Below are 27,024 nucleotides of genomic sequence, written 5' to 3'. Positions count from 1 at the left end.
GTGCCTCATGCAAACTGGAGAAAATAACAAGTAATTGGAAAGCATCAGAAACACATGCACACTATCCCCTCAAGGAACTGTGTGCTACGTAACATACCAAGTCATCCACTGATCACATGGCCATCAATTCTATCAAGGGTGTTAATAGTCCGACAGGCTACCCAGTTAGCTGCCAAATCATACACATTATGGGGTCTGAAAACCTACACTAGAAACTCCCACATTTTTAAGAAGGTGCAGAAGCTTGCAAACAACACAGTTTTTCCCATACTAAAAATATGTACTTTCCTTGTACTTATAAGCAAAGAACTGTAGTATTATTTCTAAATACATACACAAAGTACACTAGAAACACAGAGATACTACTCAAATGGGTACAGTACAAAACGTTTCATCTGGATGCAAGCAGGACACAAATTTTCAACATGCTCAAGCTCACATTCTATCACACCAGGACAAGAGTCGATAATTCCACTCACTAGCCTAACCTGGTGAGTGCAACAACTACCGTACCAGCTTTCCTCCCAACCTTGTAACTAGAGTGCAACTGTGCAGACAATCCCTACCTACCTCTCTTACTACAAGGTTGGGAGAAAGGCTGGTGCTTATTTCGTTGCTGTATTTATGAGGCACCTCAGGAGAAAAAGTCCCGGAACTCCACTCCAGCTTGAAACCCTCAAGAAAGAGATGGGGACTGTCCTGCAGCTATACCGTTTCCCAGGAACAAAGAAGTTGGAGAAAACAAATGGGACTCCTTTTTCACAATGCATTTTCAAGGCACTTGGAGCATAGTGGAAATGCAGTACAATTGCAGAAACAATCTGCCACCCTAGGAGAGTGGAAATTGTTCCTGGCCGTGCATGATGCCCCTTGGATAAGAGGCAGAGCCCTGGCAACCACCATTTTTTTATTGACTACTAAAGCCAAACAAACTTTGTAAACCCCTAGGGCAGTGGTGCCCAAACTTTTTTCAAAGAGGGCCAGATTTGATGAAGTGAACATGTGTGAGGGCCGACCAAAGATGTAAAGTTGTTGACCTTTTTTAGGATTGAAGTTGTTGAGCTTTTGGGGGGATTTTACCCCAGGAAATAAACTGCCACAGGAGCCAGATTAAATTGACCGGTGGGCCAGATTAGGCCCCCGAAACAGACTTTGGACATGCCTGCCCTAGGGGTAAGATACCCGTTTTCCACATGAATCACTCACCTCATATTTTCTGTAGTTTACTAATAAGGCAAGCAGGACAACAGCATCATAACCATGTTCCCTGCGACTGGGAAGACTGGAGAGGATCTAAAATCAAGAAAAGGAATAATTTAGATTAACTAAGGTTCTATGCTGCAAAGAACAAAGTGATTCTAGACACCTGAACTGAAAAGATGTAGATAAACAACAGGCAAACAGACCCACGGTTCTGTTTCCAAAATGAACCTATACAACTTTAAAAAGGCCTTGACAATCTCCATTTGTATAGAGCAAATTCAAATGAAAATTTTACCTTGAAGAGAATCAGCACATTTGAGGGGAATGAATAGGTGGGTACAGACTAAAGCTGACTGCACTAAAAAGAATTACTTGTCATGGCTAATTAGAGAATTAGGTTCACAGTGCCAAATTTATAAAATATCTGAATAAAATCTTCTAAAATGTATACACTGACCAAAACAAAAACTAAAGCAAGAAAGACGTTAACATGCTACTTGGCATTCATCTTAAGTTTCCATTTAAACAACACACAGGAATTGCACTATTTATAGCTCTGCAATATGGAAAATTTAACTGCCCAGATATTTGTTTTTTTAGGGGGGGCGAAACTTACCTGTAAGATAGCTTCAAAGATGCTGTTAATCATCACATACTCCAGAATTGTGTTTTGACTGATGTTATCTGTCACCTGAATAGAGAACCAAAGGGTGGGTGTTGTTTTAAAGAAGTTTCTGGAAGTGACAACACACTTAAAACATGCTCTTATCTACCACTACCCTTGCAAAATTAGTGAACTGCACCCACCACTCCACAATATTTTTGTTGTCTCCTGTCTCCTGAGAAGCAGTGCTCCCAATTACTGAAACTCTCCCATATTCTGTGTAATGAAGCCCATTCTTTGTGGGTTCTAGGCATATGTACTAGGGCTACAGTGAGGTTACTGATTTTGGGCATGACAATATACACTTTAATGATTTTACTTAGTACAATATTATTGCTATCTTATCACTTATATAATTTCCCCTGAACCATTTTGTTTTGGGCTATCTTCTATCCTTATGGGTGCTTTCTAAATATTGCTAGTAATAAAATCAATATTTCAAACACCAGAAGATTCATCACAATGCTTCTTGCTACATTCCTACCAGAGCTTTAGATAGAGGGAAGCTGAAAATCTATTAGAAAATATGGCTTAGGTTAGAGACTCTTGAAACTTAACACTTTATTTGGCAGAGCTTTAGCGATGTGCTTGAGGTACAGACGCTCACATACTTGCATTAATTCTGGGTTGGCCTACCTCTCACCCTGCCCTCAGGGTGACTTTCCTTGTTTATTATTAGCTATTGGGAAAAGTTGTAGGATAGGATGGACAAGATAGACATTTGTAAAGAAAAACAATTCAAACTTGTAACAAAAAAGAAACCAATTCCTCACAGGTAGACATCAGCAACAAATACAAAACTCTCTGTAAATTAGTAAATCTTCCCTAAAATAATTAAGGGTATCAAACTTCCCTCCATGAGATGCATACGCTGAACCATCTTAAAACAGGGTCTGTACATAAGAGTACATTCCTGCCTGTGACAGAAAAAGCAGCTTCGCATTAAATGTACTAACACAATACTTCTATCCAATACTGTAATTTAGACAGCAGTCATCCCCATAACAAGAATACTGATCAGCTGGAATTGAAAGTTCCTCTGCCTTAGAGATTAAGAATTCCTTGCTAATTCACAAATAACTATTTCCAAGTTTTGAAAGTGCATGCTTTTTATAGTTGAATCTCTATTGTCTATTACTTACAGTCACCAAACAGAGCAATAGCTTCAGGCACAAACTCTTGAGACTTTCAGAGCCTTCGGCACATAGCAGAGCATCCAGACTCTCCATCAGATTCTAGAGGGGGGAAAGTTACTATGAACCACAGCATATCCATTACTCCTCACAGCCCCCACACTGACGCTGTGTCCTATACAATACTAGGAACATGGGAAGCTGCTTTATACTAAGTGAGACTACAGGCCCATCTAGCTCAGTATTGTCTACACCAGGGGTTGTCAACCTGGTCCCTGCCACCCACTAGTGAGCATTTCAGAATTCTAGGAGGGCGGTAGGGGGATCTACGGCACAAGCTGAATCCTCCTTCCATCGAGCACTGGTGGGCAGTAAGGAAATTTTACCATTAAGAAAGATGCATTAGTGGGCGGTAGGTATAAAAAGGTTGACTACCCCTGGTCTACACTGACTAGCAATGGCTCTCCAGGACTTCAGGCAGGGAACATTCCTAGCCCTACCTGGATATGTCAGGGATTGAATTTAGGACCTTCTGCATGCAAGGCAGATGCTCTGCCACTGAGCTATGGCCCTTCCCCACAGAGTTTAATCATGATCCTTGATTCTAGGTCAGGAATGAGGAACCTTTGGCCCTCTGAATGCGGTTGACTTCAAATGCCCATCAGCCTCAGCCAGCATGGCTAAGGTAAGAGATGATGGAAGTTGCAGTCCAACAACATCTGGAGGACCACAGATTCCCCATCTCCGGTCTAAGTGAAGCTGTCTTGCATACATACTTTTATGTCTTGTCCCCTCTGTAATGGCTTTACAAAAGCTAATAAAAGCTTTCCATTTAAAGAATGTTTTTTGTTTGTTGTTTTCATCTGATACTTTGGAATAACTTCTACTCTGCCACTGTTCTTGGTGTTTTAAAGTTCTTAACTTTTCATAATTGATATTTTAATTTGCTAAATCCTGTTTTGATTTTGTTGTTAGCTGCCTAGAGTTTTTATGGGGGGGTTATGTACAAAAGTCTTTAATAAATAAATATGTTTAATTACCATATTTTTCAGTGTATAAGACTAGGGTTTTATCCTTTAAAATAATGTCAAAAATTAGGGGGTGTCATACACGGGGCCATCTACCCCCCATTTTCTTAAATCCGAGTCTCCCAAAATAGGGGGTGTCTTATACATGGGGGCGTCTTATAGACGGAAAAATACGGTAATCCTGTCTCTAGAAGGTATTTTCTAAAAGGTATTGTGTCCCATCATCTAAAACATAAAGGTAAAGAGTGACCGTTAGGTCCAGTCGCAGACGACTCTGGGGTTGCGGCGCTCATCTCGCTTTGCTGGCCGAGGGAGCCAGCGTACAGCTTCCGGGTCATGTGGCCAGCATGACTAAGCCACTTCTAGCGAACCAGAGCAGCGCACAGAAATGCTGTTTACCTTCCCGCTGGAGCAGTACCTATTTATCTACTTGCTCTGTGTGCTTTCGAACTGCTAGGTTGGCAGGAGCAGGGACCGAGCAATGAGAGCTTACCCCGTCATGGGGATTCGAACCGCCGACCTTCTGATCGGCAAGCCTAGGCTCTGTGGTTTAACCCACAGCGCCACCCGCGTCCCTATCTAAAACATAAATATTACCAAATATACATTTCCCAAGGCAGATAACCACAACAAATTAAAGCAACAGTTCTTCATCAAATCAAACCACACAGTGCGGATTGTGACACACAATTTTGTTCCCTCAGAATCTCAGCTGATTTCACAAAAGGAAATAAAAATGTACACCCAGATGGTTGCACAGAGTAGCCTGAGAGTGAAGTGCCAGTGTTTGCATGAAGCATCCTTGAGTGGGGCTTCCTTGCACTGATCTGATTATGCTGTAATTCTCAAGCAAGGTGCTATTATACTGTAATTAAGCCTTTCTTCCTTATGGAGCTAATTCCCTCCACACAAAAGAAAACCCAGCTGTGATACATTTAGTTCTGAAGTATTTCAAAGGATTTCTATTTTTGCCCTCTAGTTGCAAATCACAGCCTCATTATAGATATTTATACAGTGTCTAAAAGTCAACACATCAATTGTGCAAAAAGCACTATATGCCATTGTTTCTTCTCTGTTACCAGTACTCAGAGGACAAAGGAAGCTAGCAGAAATATAAGCAATGCATGAGGTTGCATGCAGATGTCAACTATATTTGACATGAGACTGTCCATACCTTGGACAGGACCTTTAATGCTATGGGAGACACTGAAACCAATATATTTAAGAATGGATTAACATGTCTCTTCCACAAGCACACCATTGCCTCTTATTGCAACCTTACGTGCAGCACTTTCTTTTATTGTACTCTAGCTAACCCTCACCTTCATACACAGCTCAGCCTTGTCAAAACCCATTAACATGTTGATGATGTCAAAGCCAGATGTGGATTTGTTCTTCTGATGAACTCCACGGATCAGTGCACACAGCGTCTGTGTCAGAAAGAGAAAAACACTAGAACTGTGAGAAAGCTTTCAGTGCACCAAGAGCCTATTATATGCCCTAGACCCTTACAGCTGCATTTTGGGAAGATGTTTACTTTGATTTAGTATAACACAGCAGATTCATATTACATAGTCTTCACTCTCTTCCATGTCCTTGCAGGCTGCATTTTTAGTATGCTTGCCTGTTTTGGAACTTGAAATATGCTTACATAGATTCATTCTCAATTACTCTCCTGACAGCCAACAAAGTAGCAAAGAAGAGAAACCATTTTATTATTATATAAATGCTAACAGAGGGGATTTTTGGTCTAGCACACTGAACGGACATTTATCTTAGTCAATCTTAATGGGAAGACTGATACATCTGTCATTAGCTGCCTGTTCCTGGGTTTAGCTCCACTGAAGACACGAAATGTACAGTACAGCACCTGTAATGCATTGACCACTCTGATAGGATGTTCTTCTCCCAAGGCCCGGATGCAGCGCTGGAACAAACAGTTAATATTATCTTTTATCTTCATCAGCTCTTCACCATCTAGAGACTCCAGCTTCCCTTCCAGATACTCCAAGTTCACCTGCCAAGACAAAGGGAAGAGGGCAAAGCCAATTCATTCATGGAGTCACTGAGGACATGGCTAAAGGTGGAAAATTGCTACATAGATGAGTAAACATGAAGAGATATTTAGAAGACAGCAGATGTTTTTGATCTTTGGTATTTTACCTTCATGAGGAAGAGCTCCTCCCAAAACCGAGGACTGCATTTACTGGGATCTTCTGTCTGAAAGGGAACATAATTCCTGTTACAATGGCCACTGTGGATACAAAATATGGATGTCCTACAGCAATATTATAACCATTCTAGGTCCAGGAAAACAGGAAACAGCATGCAGAAATGCACCTGAGACACACCATATCTTCTTCTGCAGATTATCAATGGTAGAGCCTGCAGAGGTAATTCTAAATGAGGAAATCTCCTGCTGTACAGATATGCTCGCCTCAAAGCAGGAAAGTAAAAGCATACCCAGAGGCAGGATTCACTGCATTCCCCTTCTCATTCTTAATACTAGATACTACTAATACTAAACTAAGAGAGGAAACCATAAGGCACAGCTCTAGGGCAACCTGCCTTACCCTTCCCAATGGGACTACTTCAGCATAATGAAATTTATCTTGCAGCTGAACAAAATGCCACAATGAGGAGAGCAAAGTCCAATCCTTACCGTGAAGATCTCATCATACATTAGCACAACCTTCTCTTTCAAGGGTTTCTTACTAGCTGAAGATTTCCGAAGCAATCCGCCTTTCTTTTCAGCTTGCGCCATGGCTTACAATCTATGGATAAAGAGACATGCCACATTCCAGAGAAGCTCTCTCAAGATTAATTTCCACAGCATTCACACGTTTCCAGGTTATGCTCTGCTTCAAAAAAATTTTTAGAGCTTACAAGGCACTGTATAGCCATTAAATACATTAGAACCATCATAATTTCCTCTGTGCTGCTACACACATATTTTTTTGACGTAGGAGAAAAAGGTGTACAAAAAAATAAGTTTAATAAAATGCAAGTGTACATTTGTCCAAATGTGCATAATGCAAAATAGATTTGCATATTATTATTATTATTATTATATGCAATTGTTTTCTTTTTATACCTGCTGCAAGAATCATTTCACATCAAGTATTCTGGACAGAAAGGGAAAGTGAGGAGCATGGAAGATTACAGATTCATTTAAAAAGGTGAGGAACTGGGGAGAAAGTCTTGACAAAAGTAATCCAACAAATATTTGGCTAAGCCAGAGCCCCAAACAGGAAACCCCAAGCAGGAAGTATAAATTTAGCACCTAAGAAAGTAGAAATTGATCTACTGAGCACTATAGTTGTACCAGAAGTCCTGCTAAATTAGAAATCCTGCAACACAACTTCACACCAATCCTATACATACAAAAATCTGTACATGTTAATATAAAAATGCAGTGCACACAAGCCAGATACACATTTAAAAATGTGTTATGTAGATACGTGCTCCGGGCAGTTAGGATTGACTGAAATTCTACACATGTACAAATGATAAGCCACACCTTTGTTTAACATATGAATTGGCCCAAAGGAATATTTTCTATTCAACAACTATTCTCTATCATTATTGAAAAGTTTGTTTTCTTCTTGTGAGCAAGAAGTCACAAAGAAAGTGTCACACTGCCCTACAATCCCAACAGCCTACATACACTTTGCAAAAGTCTCCTTTCCTGGGGTAAACTACCAGCCCCCACCCCAATATGAGGAGTACTGGATTTAAAGCAACTAGCATCTGTGCTAACATAGACTTACAGAGGTAAAGCAGAAGCTGGAGCATATGGCAGTTCCACTTAGGCACAATAAATAATGTACAGAGCAGCATGAACATGGTAGCACATCTGCAATGCCTAAAGAGCTCCTCATTTCAACTGTTTACGATAGAGAGAAAATACCACAACTTTCTCCTTCATGAGCATTTCCATACTGTACAAGTTCGTTGAATACGACCCAGAAAGTTGCAGGAAGGTGATACCAGTAGTACAACATTCTGTTTGTCAGACTCAAAGATTTTTGCAAGTCTGAGCAAGATCAATAGGACACACTTATGTCCATATACTCAATGAGTAGTCTACCTGGAATACAGCTGATCACTCCATGTCACCACTACTAAAACAACAAGCCAAAATTATTTCATGGGGCTAAACAACAACATCCTAGTCAGGAACTGAGTAACAGATTTCAGTTCTTGCGTTGGGTGCCCATGAAAGCAAAATATTCTACATCCCTCTGTAAAGTGAGAGCAAAGAAGCTACAGACAGGTAACACAATAATGCAGATAAGTTCATGCTTTCAACAAGGCTAGAACTGGGACACAGGCTGTCCTAAACTAGACAGAGTACACATGCATATGGGAAATTGCTAGAGGCAACAATTAAGAAGGTCTCTTCTATCTTATAGCTGCCTACATTAGAGAATCCAAAGTAACACGTGGGAAGCTGTTAACAAAAAGTACAAATACCCTCTCATTCTAAAACTTCAAGGGCTTTTTGGTCTCGTGATCTACAGAAATCACTGGTACCGTACAGACCTTCCTTCTTCTCCAGTTTTAGAAAAGTAGCTGCTTATTTCAACAGAACTATTACCATGTTTCCAAACAAACCCAGCACCATAATTCTAGCAGATGCATCCCCAAAGTCTTCAACATCTGAGGGGCCACCAAGGGGCTGAGCAAAAGAGATCAACAGGGGGAATGGATTATAGCATTCCTCCAGCATCCCAATCCAGACCAACTTTTTAAAAAGCTTGACCCAGTAGTATGCAATACACAAGGGTGGGACAGGACAGAGAGAATTATAGTCAGATAGATTCCAATTTTCAAATGATACCCTAAATGCTACCAACAAACAGGAGAAGGATATTGTTAGGTCCTGGTTGTGAACCTCTCCGACTTCTCTCTCTAGTCACTGTCAACAGCCAGAGGCCAGACCCAAAGTAATGTCTGCCACCACAGACTGAAACCCACTGAAGCAACGTCAGAGTACGCAGCTGCTGTGTTCCTGCATCACCACCCTTCTGCTTTCTCCAGCCCCTTCGGCCTGCTGTAACAGGCAGAGAAGAAAAGAGGCAACAGAGCAACAGGGCATGATGCAGAGCAGCTACATACACAGCTGCTGTCAGATACATTAATTTCTCCTTATCTCATATTATGGAGAAAGACTAAAAAAGAAGCAGCGAGATTAAACATTGACTTTTACAGAGAGGACATTAAAATCAGGAAATGCTCTATGGCACCATACAATTATATGTTGAAATATTTCTTGAAATAGAATCTTCTGTTCCAAACATAATATTTTACAGGGCAATATTTACCCGTCATAACTTGCAGTCTCATCCCATGACTGAAGCTACATAAGAAGAACTCTGCTGAACTTATCTTGTCCACCATTCTGGTCTCACAGTAGCCAACCAGATGCCAAAGGGAAGCCCATAGGCAAGGCATGCCTGCAACAGCACTCTCCCATTCCCAGCAACTGATATTCAGAGGCAAGCTCCTTTCTTTCTATTGCCAGAGTTTAAAACTGATCTACAAGGGAACAAAATTAAGCCCACAATACCGGTAACCTCTCCTGCCAACCTAGCAGTTCGAAAGCACGTCAAAGTGCAAGTAGATAAATAGGAACCGCTACAGCGGGAAGGTAAACGGCGTTTCCATGTGCTGCTCTGGTTTGCCAGAAGTGGCTTTGTCATGCTGGCCACATGACCTGGAAGCTATACGCCGGCTCCCTCGGCCAATAATGCGAGATGAGCGCGCAACCCCAGAGTCAGTCACGACTGGACCTAATGGTCAGGGGTCCCTTTACCTTTACCTTTACCGGTAACCTCAGAATGGCCTCGGTGCCTATAAATTAAGCCTCTTGCGATCCCACTTGTGTGTGAGCAATATAGACTCCAAGTGCCTCATATTAAGTTGTAAACACACTCCACAGCCAGTGGGGGTAACATTATTTTATTATCCTGAAACCTACAGCGGAAGTAATAAAGTAGCCAGTTTTGAATTTCAAACTTCTTATCCCGAGAAAGCAAAGCATCTGACTGAAGTTAGTTACAGGTGTACCGATACAAGTACCTTCCTTAGAATCAGTACTTACAATTTTGATCTTCTTTTGTACAGCTCAGTGACTAGGAAGCCCCCATGGGAAGCAGCTACTACTTCTGTAATACAAAGAGAAAGGGGAGAAAAGAGTACAATAAGATCAAGTTTGCAATGCAAGAACCCCTGCTGTCCTGCCATGTTCCAACTCTCAGGTTAAAACCTGCCTGACAATGACTTGATTCACTGCCTGGCAACTTTAGCTCACGTGTTTCAGATCCCTCCACCACAAAAACACCCAACCGGCTTATCTTAATACACAAAAGGAAAATACAGAAGCAAAATGAGAAAGTAGAAGAATCAGAGACAGAAAAACAAAATAGACACTGTTGGCATAACCAACCACAACTACTTCTAAAGAACGGCAGACAAACAGATGGTAACCCATTAAGGGTTAGACATATCAGTCACAAATATGCATTTTATTTATGATATTTAGAAGCATAATATAAGATGTCCCTCTACATCAGAGCCTCTGAACAGCTTACAAAGGATTCCCAAGAGTCTACCCATTGTAGCAGGGGTGGGAAGAGTGTAGACTAGAATCTACTGGTAGATCTCTAGACAATTTGCAATAAATCAGCAAGCATTCCTGACTCCCAGTTGTTTAAAAATAGCAACAAGATGACTTTCCACACCTAAATTAGGCAGCAGAAATGAAGAAAGCTAACCAGGAATGCACTTTTCTGTGAAAGGGTTGTGACCTTACTGGTAATTCAGTTATGGTACTGAAAACCAATTCCTGAGCTCAGAATATACTCAGAGACACCCTCTTCTTTAATTATAACTGTATGTCTTTTGCTCCTGCCTCTGGTTAATAGATCTTGGGACTCTAATAAAGAACAAGGTATATTTGCCAAGTCTGTAGTCTGTCCACTCTTTCCTGATAGAACCAATTCTGCTTTGTACTTGCAGCAAACGTGTGCCAGGTACTTTCAGACCATTCTCCAGGCCGATCAATCTCAATTATAATAAACTAACCATCAACACTGGGACACAAACCTCTAATCAAATTTTGCTATTGGAATGTGAGCTGGTGGGCATTGTTACCTCTTTAACTAGAGAGGTATGGGTCCAAATTCCTACTTAGGCATGAATGCAGATTGTCTTTTAAGTTCAGCTCCCCATCATTATGTACAAATGTTAATTATTTAAATAAAGTTTCAATGAGAAGTTGTTACAGAAATAAAAACCATGAGGAAATCTAATCTGTGTCAGAGCTACCACAAAATGTAAACCATGGAATCTGTTACCTTTGAATAAATGCTAATATACTTTCAAAGCACAGTGCTAGGATTATGTGAACAGATACTCATTATGATGGGACAGAAGGGGTTGCATTGAGTGGAGGCACAAGATGATGATGAAATTACTAATAGTGAAATCAAGTGTTGAATGTCAGGAAAAGTAAGAGCCATAACAAGACTACAGAGAAATATGAGAGAGGAATCAGTTCATTCAAGGGAACTCCAAGGGTTGCAGATATAAAACAATTTAAAAACAAAAACCGCCAATAAGGGCAGAAAATTCTCAATAACCACAGAATATTGTTTGTGAAGGGGGGCAGAAATGGTGTGTATGTTTGTAGACAGGGAATGGCTTGCTGGAGGAGGGAAGCCATAGTTACCTAGCTGTAACCCCATGTGCATTTTCCTATTTCTCTTATGGCTGCTTTCATACATAGACAAGGGTCATCATGAATACCACATCAACTGTGGTTTTAAGTTCTGCAGCTTCTCTTTTACTTCAAAACGTTTACTTTATTTCAATTTTAGATTCCCTCACTTGGTTAGGTGTAACACACAAAAAATAGACAGAAGCAATCAAAACACAGGTATATTTTAGAATGGATACAACTGGCACATGGAAATTGCAATACTTCTGAGAAGTTGTTTATCAACAGGTGCAAGCACACTTGGAGCTGCTTTAGACATTACAAAATCCCAACATGGAGCTACTTCTGTGTGGGAATTAACACATACATAGATCATCAAAGAAAGTGGACAATACATATGTATTGTAATGCATGTGTACACTTTCTTGTGCACCCAGCTGCTATAATCACTCAGCTTTCCTATGAACACAAAACAAAGTGCATACATGCACTGTGATGGTATAAGCTATAAACATAGGAGCCAACTCCTAGGAACTGATTAACAGTCTTAACTGTGCCCATAGGTATACCCTGGAAGGCTAAGAAAAGAAGGGAATCCACCCTTGAAGCCTATTAATTTAGTCATCTCCAACAGCTGGGAATTGACTCTGTATTACGCAATCTAGAAAGAACAGACCCCCATATAGAAACAAGATTTGGAGCAGGGGAGCCAATCTTTTATCAAAATATGTGGAAACAAGAGAAGAGCACATTGGTCCCAATTATGAGGGCAGGGTACCACGTGGAAGCTTAAGCGCGTGGGCAACAGCAGAACAAGACACTTCACCTGCCCAAAATGAGAGCCCTTCCCTCTTCCATACTACTGCAACAGGGGTGCAGGAAGAAAGCACTTAACAACAGAAAAGAGGAGTGGGGGGAGATGACTAGGACAGGAAATGCATAAAACTGCCTCCTGAGCAGCAGCACCTACCTACTTCCTCCCGCCACACCCTGCCCCACCCCAACTCACCTCCACAGTAAATCGGGCTCTCCTCTTCCCATCCCAGGTACGTCCCCCTATCCCACGTACACACAAAAACAGGTGTATTCAGGCCCTCTTCTCCCTAAACACGCCCCCAAGAGGGCCCCACAGGCAGCGTCCTAAAAGGTCCCCCAGCTGCACCCCAACATGCCACCCTCACAATCATGTTTTGCCACCCGACCCCAGGCAATGCCGCCAGGTCCTCTCCCACCGCCTCCCCAACTTCGCACCCTGGCGCTCCCTCCCTATCCTCAAAGGGCGCAGCCTAACTACTGAGCGGGGGGCGCAACAGAGGCCGGGCCCCTCTAGAAGGAAGGGAGCGAAATAGCCCCCGTTACCTGAGCGGGGCGACCGCCTCTCGGCGCGCATGCGCTACCGAGTCAGACTTCGCCCCGCCCTCTCCCTACTACGCAGGCGCGCCGTCCTTTATCTGCCCGGTTCCACCTCCAACCACCTTGCGGAGGACGGCTTCTGCTGGGTCCTAGTGAGAGTTCAGTGCGGATGAAAAGCGAACGGCGAACCGGGCATATACGGGGGCATGGGCGTACCCAGGATCAAAACTAGGGGGGGCAAGGGGAGGGGCCAAGGCACAGAAGGGGAGGGGCCACAAAGTGGGCGGGAACGGCGAACTCGGGCTCCGCCAGGCTGTGCCCCTCCCTAGAAGCAGGGCTGGTGGGCGGAGGCGGAGCCCAGCCCAGCGGAGCGCGAGTTCAGCGTTCCCGCCCGCCGCGCCGCGCTCTCTGGTTCCCCGCCGCGCTTGGCCTTGCCAGAGGGCGCGACGGGGAGCTGGAGGGAGGGCGCAGCGCGGCGGGCGGGAACGGCGAACTCGCACTCCGCCGGGCTGTGCCCCTCCCTAGAAGCAGGGCTGGTGGGCGGAGCGGAGCCCAGCCCAGCGGAGCGCGAGTTCGGCGTTCCCGCCCACTGCGCCGCGCTCCCTGGTTCCCCGCCGCGCTTGGCCTTGCCTGAGGGCACACCGGGGAGCTGGAGGGAGGATGCGGCGCGGCACGGCGGGAATGGCGAACTCGCGCTCCGCCAGGCTGTGCTCCGCCTCTGCCCACCAGCCCTGCTTCTAGAGTAGGGCAGCTGCCCTAACTTGCCCCATGGTGGGTACGCCCTTGTACGGGGGAAAGGAAACCTTCAGCAGAACTGGCTCCCCGCAGCCAGTTATTTTGTAATCTACCCCAGGATTAGAAAGTACGGAAGCAGTTGTAATTTTCACAGCCCGATCCAGTGTGTTTACATCCCACGCGCTTTTTTACCTAGGGGGAAGCTCTATTAAACATACTCCAGTCCAGGGTCAACATGCAAAGAATTACTACAGGGCTCCAGTGTCCTGCGTGCGGGAATCTTAAACCCTTCTTATGGAAAACTTCTCCTATGCTAGTGAAAGGATCCACATCCACATAATCTGCCTCCAAGATCCCTCATCATTTGATCCCCGTTCCTAAAACCTTGAAGTAGCCTGTGTAAAAGAAGCAGCTACCACCACGAGGCAGGAGGGATCCTCCATGTGCTTTTACACACACAGCATAAGCGTGAAGAAACCCTAGCTGCAATTTAATCCATGCAATTTAATCAGATCAAATCAATCAGCCAATTTGTCGTCCTGTAAATGTGTGCTCTTCCTGTACCGTTGCATATACTCACTGTTAGATAAGAACAAATTGTTGACGTTTGGTTCGCTTGCTTGCAGTCAGCAGATTTGCAGAAATTTGCCACTAGACGGCTGTTCCTGCTCTGCAGATACTCTGGGTGTGTTTGTTATTCCAAACTTTTTCCTGCCCCTGCTTGTTTGCTTCTGAAGAAGAAATAAATACAAAGACGGGAAATGTGCAAAGCAAGAAACCTCATCTGAAAAGTGTTGCAGCCCGCACACACACATTTGTATAGTTCGGACACACCATCCTTAAGAACTTAAGGCCACCTGCTGGATTAGGCCAATAGCTGGTCTAGTCCAGCATCCTGTTTTCATAGTGGCCAACTTGATGCCTATGGCAAACCACCAAGCTGGGCCCTTCCTATTCCCCACTACTCCTATGCAGGTAAAACTGAGGAGGCTGCTTTCTGAAAAACTGGAACACAATATTCTCTGAGCCAAGACAGATATGCAGTCCCATCCTATGCACCTTTACTCAAACATAAGTTCCACAGTGGTACTAGAATGTAAGGGTGCACAGGACTGAACCCCTTTTGAAGTAAACTTTGGTGGAGGGGTTATAAATGAGTTTAAGAAAGCAGCCTGATCCTATCGGAAGAAAATTCAGTTTATTTCAGTAGGGCTTATTCTCAAGGCTACCAAGCTGCTTTTGGTGTACTTCAGGCCATGAACGTAATTGTTTGTGGACTGCACAGCATGTTACTACAAGTTTAGGCTGCCATCGTTACCCTAAGGCCACTTTTCTGAGGCCCACTCAAGCAGGGGGACTATGACTCCACTGTTCAATAAAGCCAGTGACTGTTCTCCTGTCAGAAAACCCTGACCAAGCGTTCTGCTTTCAACAATCCTGTGTTAACACAGTGAAAAACCACTGGCTTGTGAATTACCTCCACGGTAAACTGCAGTGTTATACGAAGTAAACCACGCTGAGCACCATGGGGCTTACACCGGAGTAAACATGCATTGCTGGTAATGCAAAGCGGGTAATTTTGAGGGGCAAAAGCATAGCTGCCAAGTTATCCCTTTTTTTAAGGGATTTTCCCTTATGCTGAATAGGCTTCCTCGTGAGAAAAGGGAAAACTTGGCAGCTATGCAAAAGGCCTGCTGAGTCCTTTCACTCTTCGTAGTAAATACTCTGCGACCCTCCTCTATATGTTAAACCGCTTAGAGATTCCGTCGAAATATGAAGCGCTATCATAGCTGCCAAGTTATCCCCTTTTTTAAGGGATTTTCCCTTGTGCTGAATAGGCTTCCTCGTGAGAAAAGGGAAAACTTGGCAGCTATGAGCGCTATACAAGTGAAAACTAATGATGATGATGATGATGATGACATGTCTCTTTAACGCAAGGCGGAGCTGTAAAGCAGGCCCGGCAGGGCTCCTGCTCTCCTCTGCCTGCTTCTGCACTCGGGAGCCGCAGCTCGGTCGGGGCAGTGAGATTTTTAACCTCATCGGGCAGGGACGGAAGTAAAAGAGCCGGAGGCAGCTCGGGCTCTGCCGCCGAGGCCCGGCCGCGGAAGCGACTGCGCCCGGAAACAAGAGGCCTCGTGATTGCAGTAATTGTGCGGGGCGCTGTTGCTTTCGGACCTGGACGGGGGAGAGGCACCGAGGTTCTCGCTGCCCGCGCGCCCAGAGCTTCGCTGGAGAAACGCCCGGGTGGGTCGACCTGCCGGCACTCAGCGCGGCGCGCGGCCTCCTCGGGTCGGACCCCGGGGCGCCTAAGAAGAGCCGCTGTCAAATCCCAAGAGCGCGCGAGGAAGGGAGAAAAAAGGGAAGAAGCGAGGCAGCGGGAGGAGGACGAGGGACGGAGCCCGGGAGTGCCAGGACTTGACCGCTGTGGAGGAGCAGAGCCCGTCAGCGGCGGCGGCGAGCAGGAGGGCGCGCAGGAGCTGGCGGACTAGAGTTAAGGGGGCTCGGGAGGCGCCAGAGGCAGGCAGCGGGGCCCTCCTCGAGGACGTGGAAGTGCCCGGCGAGAGCAACAAGGGCGTCGGTGGGGGGGGGGATATAGTGGCGCCAGAGTCGGCGCGGAGACCGGGCGAGGCGAAGCTCCTGGCTCGAAGAGGCAGGGCTCGTTGGTGAGGCGCTGCCAGCTTCGCCCCGCCGCGGCGCGTCCCGCTTAGCTCCTTCCCCATGTGGTCGGCAGCCGCGGCGGACGCCCCGAGATGAAGCTGCGGCAGGTCTCGGACTGGAGCGACTTCGTCCGCGGCCGCTGCCTGCGAGAGCTACTGGAGCAGAGCCGCCCGGGCGAGGCTCCCAGCCGTCTCTTAGCCAGCCCGGACAGGCAGCATCTGCTTCTGTTGTGGAACCAGCCGGCCTCGCAGGCTCGGGTTGTGGCCTTCCAGCGCCTGGGCGCCGACGGGGCTGACCTGGAGAGGAGTTGGCTGCCTCCTCAGCCGCCCGTGGTGGGGCTGGTTTTCCTGGAAAGCCCCGCGACAGCTGTCTCTTGGGTGCTGACGATCATCTGGGAGCACGGCAAGACTGAACTCTGGCGATTTGTGCCGTCAGTGGGGTGGCACTTGCTGCAGAGCCTGGAGCTGTGCCATGGAGCTCGTGCCCGGGTTGTCTCCATCTGCAGCTGGGGGCCCCAGCTGGTGTGGTGTGAGGAGAGGCCTGCCTTGGACGCCCAGCTGACACCCGAGAGGAGAGCCTTCAGGTACTGCATCTGCACTAGACGCCTTCAGATCGGGGAGCAGGGAGCCCAGCTGAGCCCCTTAAGGATTGTCTTGCACAACAGCCCTGTGTACCGAGTGCTCGCCTCACCCTCTGGTGTTTTCCTGCTGCCCACTCCAGCCACCTTCCCAGGAATAGCCAAGTTTGTCCTCATCTGGCGTCCTGAAAATGCTGACATCATCATTGCTGCTCCATCCAAAGGCTGCATTTGTACTAAGGCTTTGCTTCCAGGCAGCGAAGTGGACTTCAAGAAGCTGCTCTTGGGCTGTGTGGGACTCTTGGCATCCATGGACCCTTTGGATATCCATAGCTGTGTGCTTTCTGGTCGCAGGGGGCTCCTCCTGGTTAGCACGGCAGGAGCCGTAGAGCTGGTACAGCCCGACGGAGTGTGGAGACCCATATTTGACTTTGGGGGAAGTGCCTTGGCCCCAGGGGAGCAGGTCCAGCTGAAGGTTTTTGGGGACACCCTTGCCTGCTTCTTTGGAGGGGCTCTTTATCTTGTGAACTTGGGCAGCAGGCAGTTGATAGAAAAGAAAGTCCTGAGTACAGAGGAAGTGCTTTTTTTGGACTTCCATGCCGAGGAGGAGGAAGTGCAGCTCCTTGGTCCAAATGGCATCTACAGCCTTGACTTCTCTGGTACTGACAGGGAAGAGCCCACACTGGTGGAGATGGTTTTTGAAGAGGCCTGCAAATATTATCAGCGGCGGAGCCTCAGCAGCTCTCAGCTCACCGTAGAGAAACTGAAAAAGGGAGACATGTTTCAGGCTCCCATTGCACTTTCCTCCATCCTGTGCTATAGCCTTGCTTCCAAGGAAAAACGTCCCAGGGCCCTCCCAGAGCCTTATGCCAAACTGCTGGGCACAATGCAGCTGGAACTGCAGAGCTACCAAAAGCTGGAATTCCTTAAATTGTGTGTGGTCGGGGCCTTGGAAAGTGAGGTGGAGAGCTATGGTGAGGCGCTCGTGGAGCAGGAGCTTGGCCGTCTTCTACACTTGGACTTAAACAAGGAGAACCTGGCCTACCTGAATGCCATCTTCAGTTCCTTCCCTGGGGCCTCTTGGAAGGCCATCCAAAACCACCTGCAGCTGCAACAGAATGGGGATGGAGTACTGGTAGCCAGAGCTACTCCAGATGTGTGGAAGAAAATCTTGGGGGGATCAGTGCCCGGCCTCAGCAAGCAAGAGGAGGGGCCTCTAAATGGGATGCTTCCTCTTTTTGAACTTGTCTGTCTCTCGCTGCACCAGTTCAAGCCTAAGTGGCTGCCTCAGTTTGTGGGGCTATCCCAAGAGTACATGGGTGCCTCTTGGACTTACAGCAACAAGGAGGGCCCTGAGGGTGCTGTGCCCCTCTACAAAAGGGCACTGGCTGTGCTGCCAAGGAGGAGCAGAGGCTCTCTGGCAGATGGGGAAATGGAGATTGAGCTCCTGCTATGCAGCCAGCGGCCCAAAGCCATCCTGCAGGCCATGGACCTCCTTATCCAGCATGGGAGATGGCAGCGTGTGATGGAGGCTGCAGAAAAGTTCTCCATGCTAAGCCCTTTGCTGAACAAAGAGATCTTCACCATCCTTTTGAGAGAGTGCTCCCAGCATAGGGACCTGGACCCTTACTTGGACAAGCTGTGGGAACTCTGCCCTACAAACCTGAGCGCTTCTGACATCCTGAGTGTTCTTCAGCAACACTTACCCCCAACAGAACTTGATCCTCCTCCCTTTCTCCCAGGTGGGTCATCCCAGCTGACTGTTGGCCTGCTGAAGCCCCTGTTGCACAGACTAGCCCAGGGCCCACCTGGCCAGGATGAAATCTATGCTGTCTTACAGAGTCCATCTTTCCCACCACCAACCCCACCCAGGCAAAAGAAAGATACCCCAAAGGCAGCTGCCCAAGAGGAGTTAACCCCCTTTCAGAACCACAGACACCACTCATAGCGTGAGGTGATATGAAGCTTAGAGGTGGGGACAGGCAAAAGGGCACCTATAGTAATTGGGCCTGGTGGGGTCAGGAGCCTTCAACCTGTGTATCCACTTAGGCCCTGCATCAGCAAGCTGCCTCTGCCAGAGTGGGAGGTAAATCCCAAAGTTTATTGCATTGCCAATGGGTTTTTTTGGAAGAGTGCAGAGCTTGTAGCAAGGGTTAGGTGTTTCTGGTGCCTTAAACAAGACCAGATAAAGTCACATAGGAACTACACTATTGCTCACACAGTGAGCCTAGCTGAAGAACTGCAGCTGGTGTGTTCCCTTCCATTTGTGAATGATGCTGGTGGGCTTGGGTTTTGTTAAACTTCCTCTACGTTTTGGTAAAATGCTAGTCTACATGCATCTGACGTATTTGTATGCGAGCTTAGTGCCACTGGGGAATTGCCTTGCTTTGACTACCTTAAGGATGCGCATCTTGAACTTCCATCAATATGCTTTAGTAGCTACCTTTTAAAGCGCAGGGATTGTTCCTGGCACTATGCCATCCTGTATGTTGCCAAGTTTCACTGACCAGTATTACTTCCCCCTGAGACCAAAGTTTTGGAAAGTCCCTGACTGAAAGCATGTCATCTGTCTGCTTCTCTGGCTGATAAGCAACAGCTCACTCCTCTGATGTGTTTAAACATGCATTATTTACCTGAAGCAGGGGAAGCCCCACTGCAAATGTGTGCACACACCTTTGTCCCCTAGAGTGGTTTTATCTTTCGCTTTTTATAAAAAAAAAGAACAGTGGAGGTTGTCAATAGAGGGAGCTCTGCAGTTCCCTGGGGTAGGCCATGTCCTGTACACTTACAGAGTAGTGTAACCCTTGCCTCGTGTTTGGGACCCCACGCTGGCTTAAGGCTTCAATCAAAAGTATCTCTATTATAGAGGAAGAATGATGGGGACTTGGAGCAAGACAGTAATGCTTGTTGGTGTCTTGCATTTCCTTCATTCTGCCTAAGAATAACTGCCATTGGGGATGAGAAATATTCTCACCTAATGAGACTTTCATCACTGAAGCCACTTTACCTAGATGGGGCAGGAAGAGTAAATTTTAAAATTTCCAGACAGGAGTGGGTTTTTCTTTTTTTGCAGGTGGGAGAAAACATTTTAAAGCTTATGTAATTGCTGGAATCACTTTTTTAAAAATGCAAAGTTTCCCCAATGTGGTACAAAGGAGAGAGATGGCTTATTGAGTGTAAGCAGCAAGTCACCATGCAGTTCAGTTTTCAAACTCAATGGATAGGTTTGCCAGCCAAAAATGGGGTGTGGAAGGCTTTATTACTGACAGAGTTGTGTGGATTCTTTATGCCTGTTGAATTGGGTGGGTAATTTTCTGTAGGCTTATGACCCTTTGTAAGACAGGACCCTGCCCTGAGACTGAGCTGCCTGAATTCCAAGCAGATCACATGTATTCTGCCTCAGCCCAAGCCTGATGCTGCAGCAGCGCTTTAGCAATCTGGATTTTTCCTGTGCAGAGCAAATACGTCTCTTTGGTGCTGCAGATTAGCCTTTCCTGGGCTGGGGAAATGGATAAGTAGAAGAACACAAGGACAACTTTGGATCTTGCCCCCTTCTGTCAGATAATGAGGAAAGCCATACCAATACTGACCAGTGACCAGTTTGTCAATACTTGGCATGCAGAGGTATAATTGTGTTACTGGGAGTTGCCTTCCAAAACCAGCACAAATGGAGGACTTGTTCCAAACCTGTTTAATCCACACCTGCAATACTGTTTACAAGTTTTCTCCAGGGTCTCAGAGAACCCATAATATGCTTCCTCAGCCTGGAGCCATTTTAAAATAATAATAATAATAATTATAAGGATAAGAAGAGAGTAAATCATCTTGTCCTTCATAGCTGAAAACCTAAGAGGAATGTGTGGGTTTTTGTAAAGAGGAGTGGGCTTTCTTTTTTCCAAGTGCTGCACAAACCACCACCTCTCTGCAAAACCTATAAAAAAAATAATTTTTAAAAAGGTTTTGACAGTGCTGGGATTCACAAGCTTCCTTTTGATGGCCCAGTGGGCCTCTTAGGCAAAAGATTAAGAGAAACTGCCCATTTAATGGTCCTTGGATGGTGTGTTTACCCTGCCCATCCTGAGTAACTTGGCAGAGAATTTTTTTATGCTAATCTTGGCAAGTTTATTCTGTTTTTAATGAGATTCTTGTTTTTGATTCCTGTGTTCTATATGCAGTATTAAAAGGTAAACAACCTTGAAGAGGACTCCTCTGTGGCTGTGAAGTACCTGGCATATGTATTGTTGGGCACCCAGCTGTGTGTGCCTTTTCTGTTGATTCAGGCTTGGCCTCACTTGTTAATGGGGAACAATCCCAGCAGATAAAATTGCAGCCTGACCCAGAAAAAGTCCCTCCACTAAAAAGCAAACCATTGCTGGGAAGGAGAGCTGCAGTGGGCAAGCTGTTCTGCTAGCAATCAATGCACCTTTTGTCTGCTTATTCATAGCACAAGAGTTGTGCTGGCAGCTGCCCAGCTTCTTCTGTGAAAGCAGTTATGGGGGTCATAGTCTACCTTTTAGGTTCCCTCACAGTTGCCTCCAACAAAGGAGAGGTTAAAAGTGTCCATTCAAGTGGAGGGGGGAGATGTAAAGAGATTTGACAAGAGCTACACAAGTCCAGGAGGAAGGCAGAAGCAATAGGCAAATGGTTGCAAACCAGATTGAAATAGGATTTCATTTTATAACAAAAGGGGATTAGTGTGTGATGTCTCTTTATACATAAAGAACAAGCAGCCTCCTTGGTCTGGATTTTTTCTTGATTTTATAAGCAGCAGCATGTAATTCTTATTATTATGCTTCCAGGGGTGCCTTTTCCTAAAGGATGTCCTGGCTTTGTATCTGTTCCTCTGATGGAAACCAGAATACAATGGATTGGGGGTGATGGTATTCCACTGCTGAAAGAGCACTTGCTAATCCAGTGCAATAGCATCCCAAGACTATATTTAACAGCAGTGTTTGCAGGAGTTACCTATTTTCTTATAAGACCTCGTATTTATTTGCTCTCCTCTCTACACACTCTTTGTAAAGATCCAATGACAGACTTCAGTTTCCTGACCGTCTGATACTGTACTTGGCAGCGGCAGCTACCAGCTCATTTTAAAAGTCACAAAATAGGCAGGGCAGTGTTCAACAAAGTTGAGTAGGCCCATTGAAATTACTGGGCCTGACTTAGTCATGTTCATCAATTGCAGTGGGTCTACACGGAGTAAAATTCAGTTGAATACCACTCAAGGTTTCCTCTTGGATCACTTCCAGTCAATGGGCACAGGAGGAGCAACTTCCAGTCCAACAAGGCGGCACTAGATTTTGTGACCCTTATTTCTCAGGGAGCTGTTTCTCCACAGAAGTTCTTCCACCACTTTAATTTTCCAATATATCAGCCCTGCCCTTTACCTTAACAAAAGTATTGGAAAGTCTGATTGCACTGAAGTGATATAAAAAGACAAACGGGTCATCAGATAATTATAGAAAATACTAGAAGAGTGCTTTCACTCACACGGAGAACTGTAGTATCACATGTACCAGCACTTTTTTTTGGGGGGGGGGTTGTGGCATTCAATTCAAGCAGCTTATTACTACAGCACAAGATCAAGGGAGGAAAAGTGGGGGTAGATACTTCACTCCAGATTGCTAATCATTTCCCACGTCTGATCCTGTGGCTTTACAGCATGATTCCTGGATTATTCTAGTACCACTCAAACAGATTTTTGTTTTCATTTTCATTTGAAATCTTATAGGGCTTGGCAATTGGAAGTGCCACTGTTTTTGCACTTTGGAAATGCCACAGAGAATCAGTATGGTAGATATTTCCCATCCTGGACATAATAATGTAGAATTACCGGTACTTCCCCATAAGGTTAACTATACTTTCTTTTGAGTTTTCACATGTTGTCTGCTTTGCCACGCTAGTGAGCACAGTTAGGGATACTCTGCAGACTTTTTGTTAGAGGAAGAACTCTTTTGGTGATGTTGCAATGATAAATGCTTCCCGTTTCTTATTACTGCATACTTGTACCTCGTGTTTTACATGTCTGTAGCATAGGTATGGGAATCTTTTGCTCTCCAGGCCAAATGTTCCCCACCTCCTTTAGCATATCTTTCTAACCATCTTAAGTCTTGATTGTAACTCCTGGGCACCTCTTCTCACTACACAACACTTACCAGGAACTTGTGCACTTACAAATCAGTACACAAATGTCAGCCCTCAAGCTGTATGGCTGCTACACACTAGCATACCCTCATCTCTTCCTCTTATTTATTTATTTATTTATTTGTCCAGCTAGGCTTTTGTCTTACACTTCCAAATTCACTTACCACATTTTCTGAGAGGGTTGTAAAACGTTTCAGGAAGTAAGTTCTGTTGCAATGTAGTCTTTTTCCCAGATGGTTAAAAATATCCTGCTTAACATCTGTGCTAGTATATCTTGATCCAGCAGTAACAGCATAATACCTTGCCCCTTGGTACTGGAATTAAATGATAGCACTGATTAATTGGAAAGTGCCACACCAGTTTGTTTTTAAGGTAGGAGATGAAGACCCACATGAGAGGTTATAAAAGACTCAAAACTGAAATGGATACTAAATAGAATGGTGTTGGAAGGGTTATAGCACTTTGGTGGTGCAGGGCAGTACTAAAGAATAGATGTTGTTTAGGGAGGGTACAGGTACCAATAAGAAGCTGGCTTTTATTAGCTTGAATAGGGCTTTGAATCCTCCCACACTGATCAAGTATAGTAGGCATACAGTGCCTCCTACAGTTTACAAAATGACATTTGGACTATCGGCTCTTATCAGTGATGCTGTAGGAAATAGCTACTATATGCCTGATGTGACCTCATAACCACATTGTTCTTAATAGCAAGTATAGCCAGTGATATGCTAGCAATTCGGAGGAGATTGCATTTTCCCAGCAACAAAAAATGCTGCAGACTCCCTAACACACGTACTGAAAAAGCAGCCAGATCTCATAAAGTAATTCTGTACCAATCTTTAAAAATGCTGAATAAAAACATATAATCAGGAAGAACTCTTCTCATTAACTGGGGAATTTGTCCAGCCTCAGAACCCTGTTTGAGTTCTCAGACAGCAGCCGAAATGCAGCAAGATCAATGCACCACTTTCAAGGAGCTGCCGCTGAAGCAGAAGCCATGTGTGTAAATAATACTTATCTACCCACAGTAGGAATCCAAATTGAAATTTATTAGAAACAGGAATGGAGTGCATGGGAGGCTTTTTTCCACCTGGGAAAATACAGCACTACAATAACAGAGACCAAATTTTAAAAACATACAGCCTACCTAGACTCCTAACCTTGATAATAAACATATTCTATGTACATTTAGACCAGCATTTCTGGTGAAAAGTACAATCCACTGGTGGTTGTTAAAGGAGGTAGTACAATGTATCTTGGAATCTGGCACATGCTGTTTCTGATTACTTCTTGGATTTCTTATTAAAAGCTTGTAACCCATTAAAGAGAGACAAGCTTTACTACCACATGGGCAATGCTCAGCTAAATTATTTCACAAGCAGAATTGGCTTCTGCTTGCACAAACAGGTTTCCCCCCCTTACCCCTGTGCATGTCCTGCACCTCCCCCAAATTTTTTCCCAAGGATTGGGGGAACCCCTAAAACAGATTTAGTGGGAGAACACACTGTTGCACAAAGAAAAATCCTTCCATGGACAGAAGTTAGCCTTAGTGCTACACTGAATTCCACCCTCAGTTTAGATTGAAGGCATGAAAGTTAGGCTGAGACCATTCCCAGTTCTACTGGAGTTTTCGGTCCACAGTGAGACCTACATTTTTTTGGCACAATGCATTTTCATACATTCATTGTTTTGGGAAAATATAAAATGCCAAAGACTGCAAATCAAGGAGGGGGGTGGAAGAAGTTCATATGATAGGGGAACATACAAATGCACATCCTGAGATAGCAAGGGACAACATGAAATGTGAAATAGTGTTCCAGCCACCGACTTAGGCCAGCCTTTGCCAACTTGGTGCTTTTCAGATGTTTAGGACTGCATTTTCCATCGGCCTCAGCAATGGTACTGCCTTGGGTAATCACCGTCTGAAACATCTGGCGGACAGGTTGCTGACGAGTGGCCTAAGGCAACATGTGCTTTCTGCACATGTGGATTAGCAGAACCATACAGTATGGGTTGTTTGGTTGTTGTTTTTTAGCTAAGGCTCCTTTTGTTATACAGTACTTTCTTTCCAATCTAGAGTAGGGATGGGGAGAAGGTGGGACCACCTAGCACTTGCTGGTTGCTGGGATTCTTCTTAAGCAGGAATGGAGAATGTATGGCCCTCCATATGTTGCTTGACTACAACTTCCATAAGTCCTTATCATTTGCCATGATTGCTAGGTTGAATGGGAGCTGGAGTCAGACAACATCTGGAAGGCCACAAGATCCTCACCCCTGTTGTAAAGGATAGATAGAAATTGCCCTGAGACAGCAAGGCACTATTTAGCATTTTTAAATAAGAGTGCATTGTCACTGTATTGTAGACAATTGAGTTATACCGTCATTATTAAGAGATCTGGAGCACACAATTTTGCTTTGTAAATTTAAACACACAGTAGAAAACCATAAAGGGTTAAAAAGTAGTCCCAATACAACTGAAGTCAGCTCCCACTTCCTTGCTGGAGGATTGTCATGTTGCTCAGCATGATGCTTCTTGTAATGCCCATAATTGAATTGCCAAAACGCTTCCCCAGCTAGTCATTTTAGCTGTGTCACACAAAATTCTGGATTCAGCTGCATCAGAAGGCATTCCTCAACCCCAAGTAGAGATGGGGATGGGGAGAGAGTTTTGCTGCTTCTGGGTGGATTAATTGCATTCACTGGAGCCACCATCATTATTATGGACAGAAAGCAAGCAGAGTCAGCCATCAACCCAAGCCAACAGGATCGTTCAATGGCATATAACAGTGTAAGGCACTGGTGTTCAAAGAAGAGGCAGGCTCTCCAGAGTACTTTATACATGCCACAGTGTGGCATGAGGAGCTACAGTCCCAATGAGAGGATTGTGGCTTTGCAGAAATGTCATAGTGCAGAGACTGCAAGCCTAGTCTTTAGGGTAGAAAGAAAAAAAACCACACACACACGGGAACACAGCTAGGCCTGCTCTTGTGTAACATGTCTTGCAGTTACCCCTAATGGTGTCATTCGCAGGATAAGCCAACTTGGCCAAGGAGAATTTGCTTCTGAGTGGTGATCCTTATGCTCCACATTGGGAAGAGAAACAAAGCAGTTCTGCAGACATTCGTGTGTCATCCTCAGTGTTGCTCAAGGAGCATAGGTGGCAAGGTAATTGCTAGTTCCTCAGCTCTGCTCGGGGCATTTTGAACACATGTGGTGGCCTTGATCTGCAAAGGGAGAAAAGTAGAAAGAGCGCTCTAAGCTTGAGGCTAGGTGGTTGGGCAGGGCATGAAGCGGAAAGGGTTTTCTGATAAGGATTTTTTAAAAGCACCTAATGACACTTGGAGAAAGCTCCTCTGGTCTTTATCAGTATTATTGGCCTGTGGTGGAAGTGGGGACGAATGCTTTCCTAGCCCCCACCCACTGTAAAAGCCTCCCCTGCAGCTAAGATTCAGTTCATGCCCAGATAGGATTTTGTGGGTTCTGTGCACAATGCCAGCCCCACTTCCTCTTAGCAGCACCCCAGGGACTGCCTCTGTGCAGCTGGGGCCAGCATGCAACAGAAAGCTCAGATTAGAGAAGACCAAAAGCATACCCTACAGAGCATGAAATGTCTTCTGTCTCAGCCACCAACACCAAAGCAAAAGAGCTTCATATTTTGAATTGGCAGAGCTCCTTTCCCAAAATGGTCTTGTTCACCACCTTTCTCCAGTACTGGACCTCCTTCCCGTTACTTAAATTGCCTGGTCATTTCCTACATCTAGGGCAGCTTTCTTTTGAACTCCACACTAAACATAGACAGGAGG

At 45.2% G+C, this 27,024-nt stretch overlaps 3 protein-coding genes across 8 annotated transcripts in view; 1 reads left to right on the top strand and 2 right to left on the bottom strand.

Annotated features, from left to right (window-relative positions):
• Positions 1-16,892, bottom strand: part of ARMH3 (armadillo like helical domain containing 3) — a 124,339-nt gene extending 107,447 nt beyond the window's left edge. The window contains exons 1-10 of one of the 3 annotated variants that reach the window (XM_035133314.2): positions 16,794-16,892; positions 14,420-14,570; positions 10,135-10,198; positions 6,691-6,802; positions 6,192-6,248; positions 5,899-6,045; positions 5,351-5,458; positions 3,010-3,102; positions 1,820-1,894; positions 1,207-1,293 (exon numbers count right to left, since the gene is read on the bottom strand). In XM_035133314.2, the coding sequence (XP_034989205.1) occupies positions 1,207-1,293; positions 1,820-1,894; positions 3,010-3,102; positions 5,351-5,458; positions 5,899-6,045; positions 6,192-6,248; positions 6,691-6,792 (669 nt within the window). In that variant the 5' untranslated portion in view covers positions 6,793-6,802; positions 10,135-10,198; positions 14,420-14,570; positions 16,794-16,892. Of the gene's footprint in view, positions 1-1,206; positions 1,294-1,819; positions 1,895-3,009; positions 3,103-5,350; positions 5,459-5,898; positions 6,046-6,191; positions 6,249-6,690; positions 6,803-10,134; positions 10,199-12,760; positions 13,084-13,110; positions 13,158-14,419; positions 14,571-16,793 lie in introns of those variants that run through there. The other 2 variants (XM_035133312.2, XM_035133313.2) reach the window with 2 other exon arrangements.
• On the top strand, positions 15,832-20,231 carry HPS6 (HPS6 biogenesis of lysosomal organelles complex 2 subunit 3). Its single transcript, XM_035133302.2, has one exon. It carries the CDS (start codon positions 16,590-16,592, stop codon positions 19,020-19,022), a length of 2,433 nt encoding a protein of 810 aa, XP_034989193.2. The 5' UTR covers positions 15,832-16,589; the 3' UTR covers positions 19,023-20,231.
• A 3,090-nt stretch (positions 20,232-23,321) lies between these two features.
• LOC118093703 (prominin-1-A-like) overlaps positions 23,322-27,024 on the bottom strand; it is a 42,184-nt gene continuing 38,481 nt past the window's right edge. For all 4 annotated transcript variants that reach the window (XM_035133305.2, XM_035133307.2, XM_035133310.2 and 1 more), the window contains one exon: positions 23,322-26,445. In XM_035133305.2, coding sequence (XP_034989196.2) covers positions 26,394-26,445 — 52 coding nt within the window. In that variant the 3' untranslated portion in view covers positions 23,322-26,393. The remainder of the gene's footprint in view (positions 26,446-27,024) is intronic.

The sequence above is a fragment of the Zootoca vivipara genome, chromosome 5, assembly GCF_963506605.1.
Source record: "Zootoca vivipara chromosome 5, rZooViv1.1, whole genome shotgun sequence".
Taxonomy (NCBI): Eukaryota; Metazoa; Chordata; class Lepidosauria; order Squamata; family Lacertidae; genus Zootoca; species Zootoca vivipara.
Note: the sequence above shows the minus strand (reverse complement) of the source record. Positions and strands in the feature narration are given on the sequence as shown.

Coding starts and splice junctions, on each gene's coding strand:
- HPS6 (XM_035133302.2), top strand. CDS start 16,590: ATGAAGCTGCGGCAGGTCTCGGACTGGAGCGACTTCGTCCGCGGCCGC.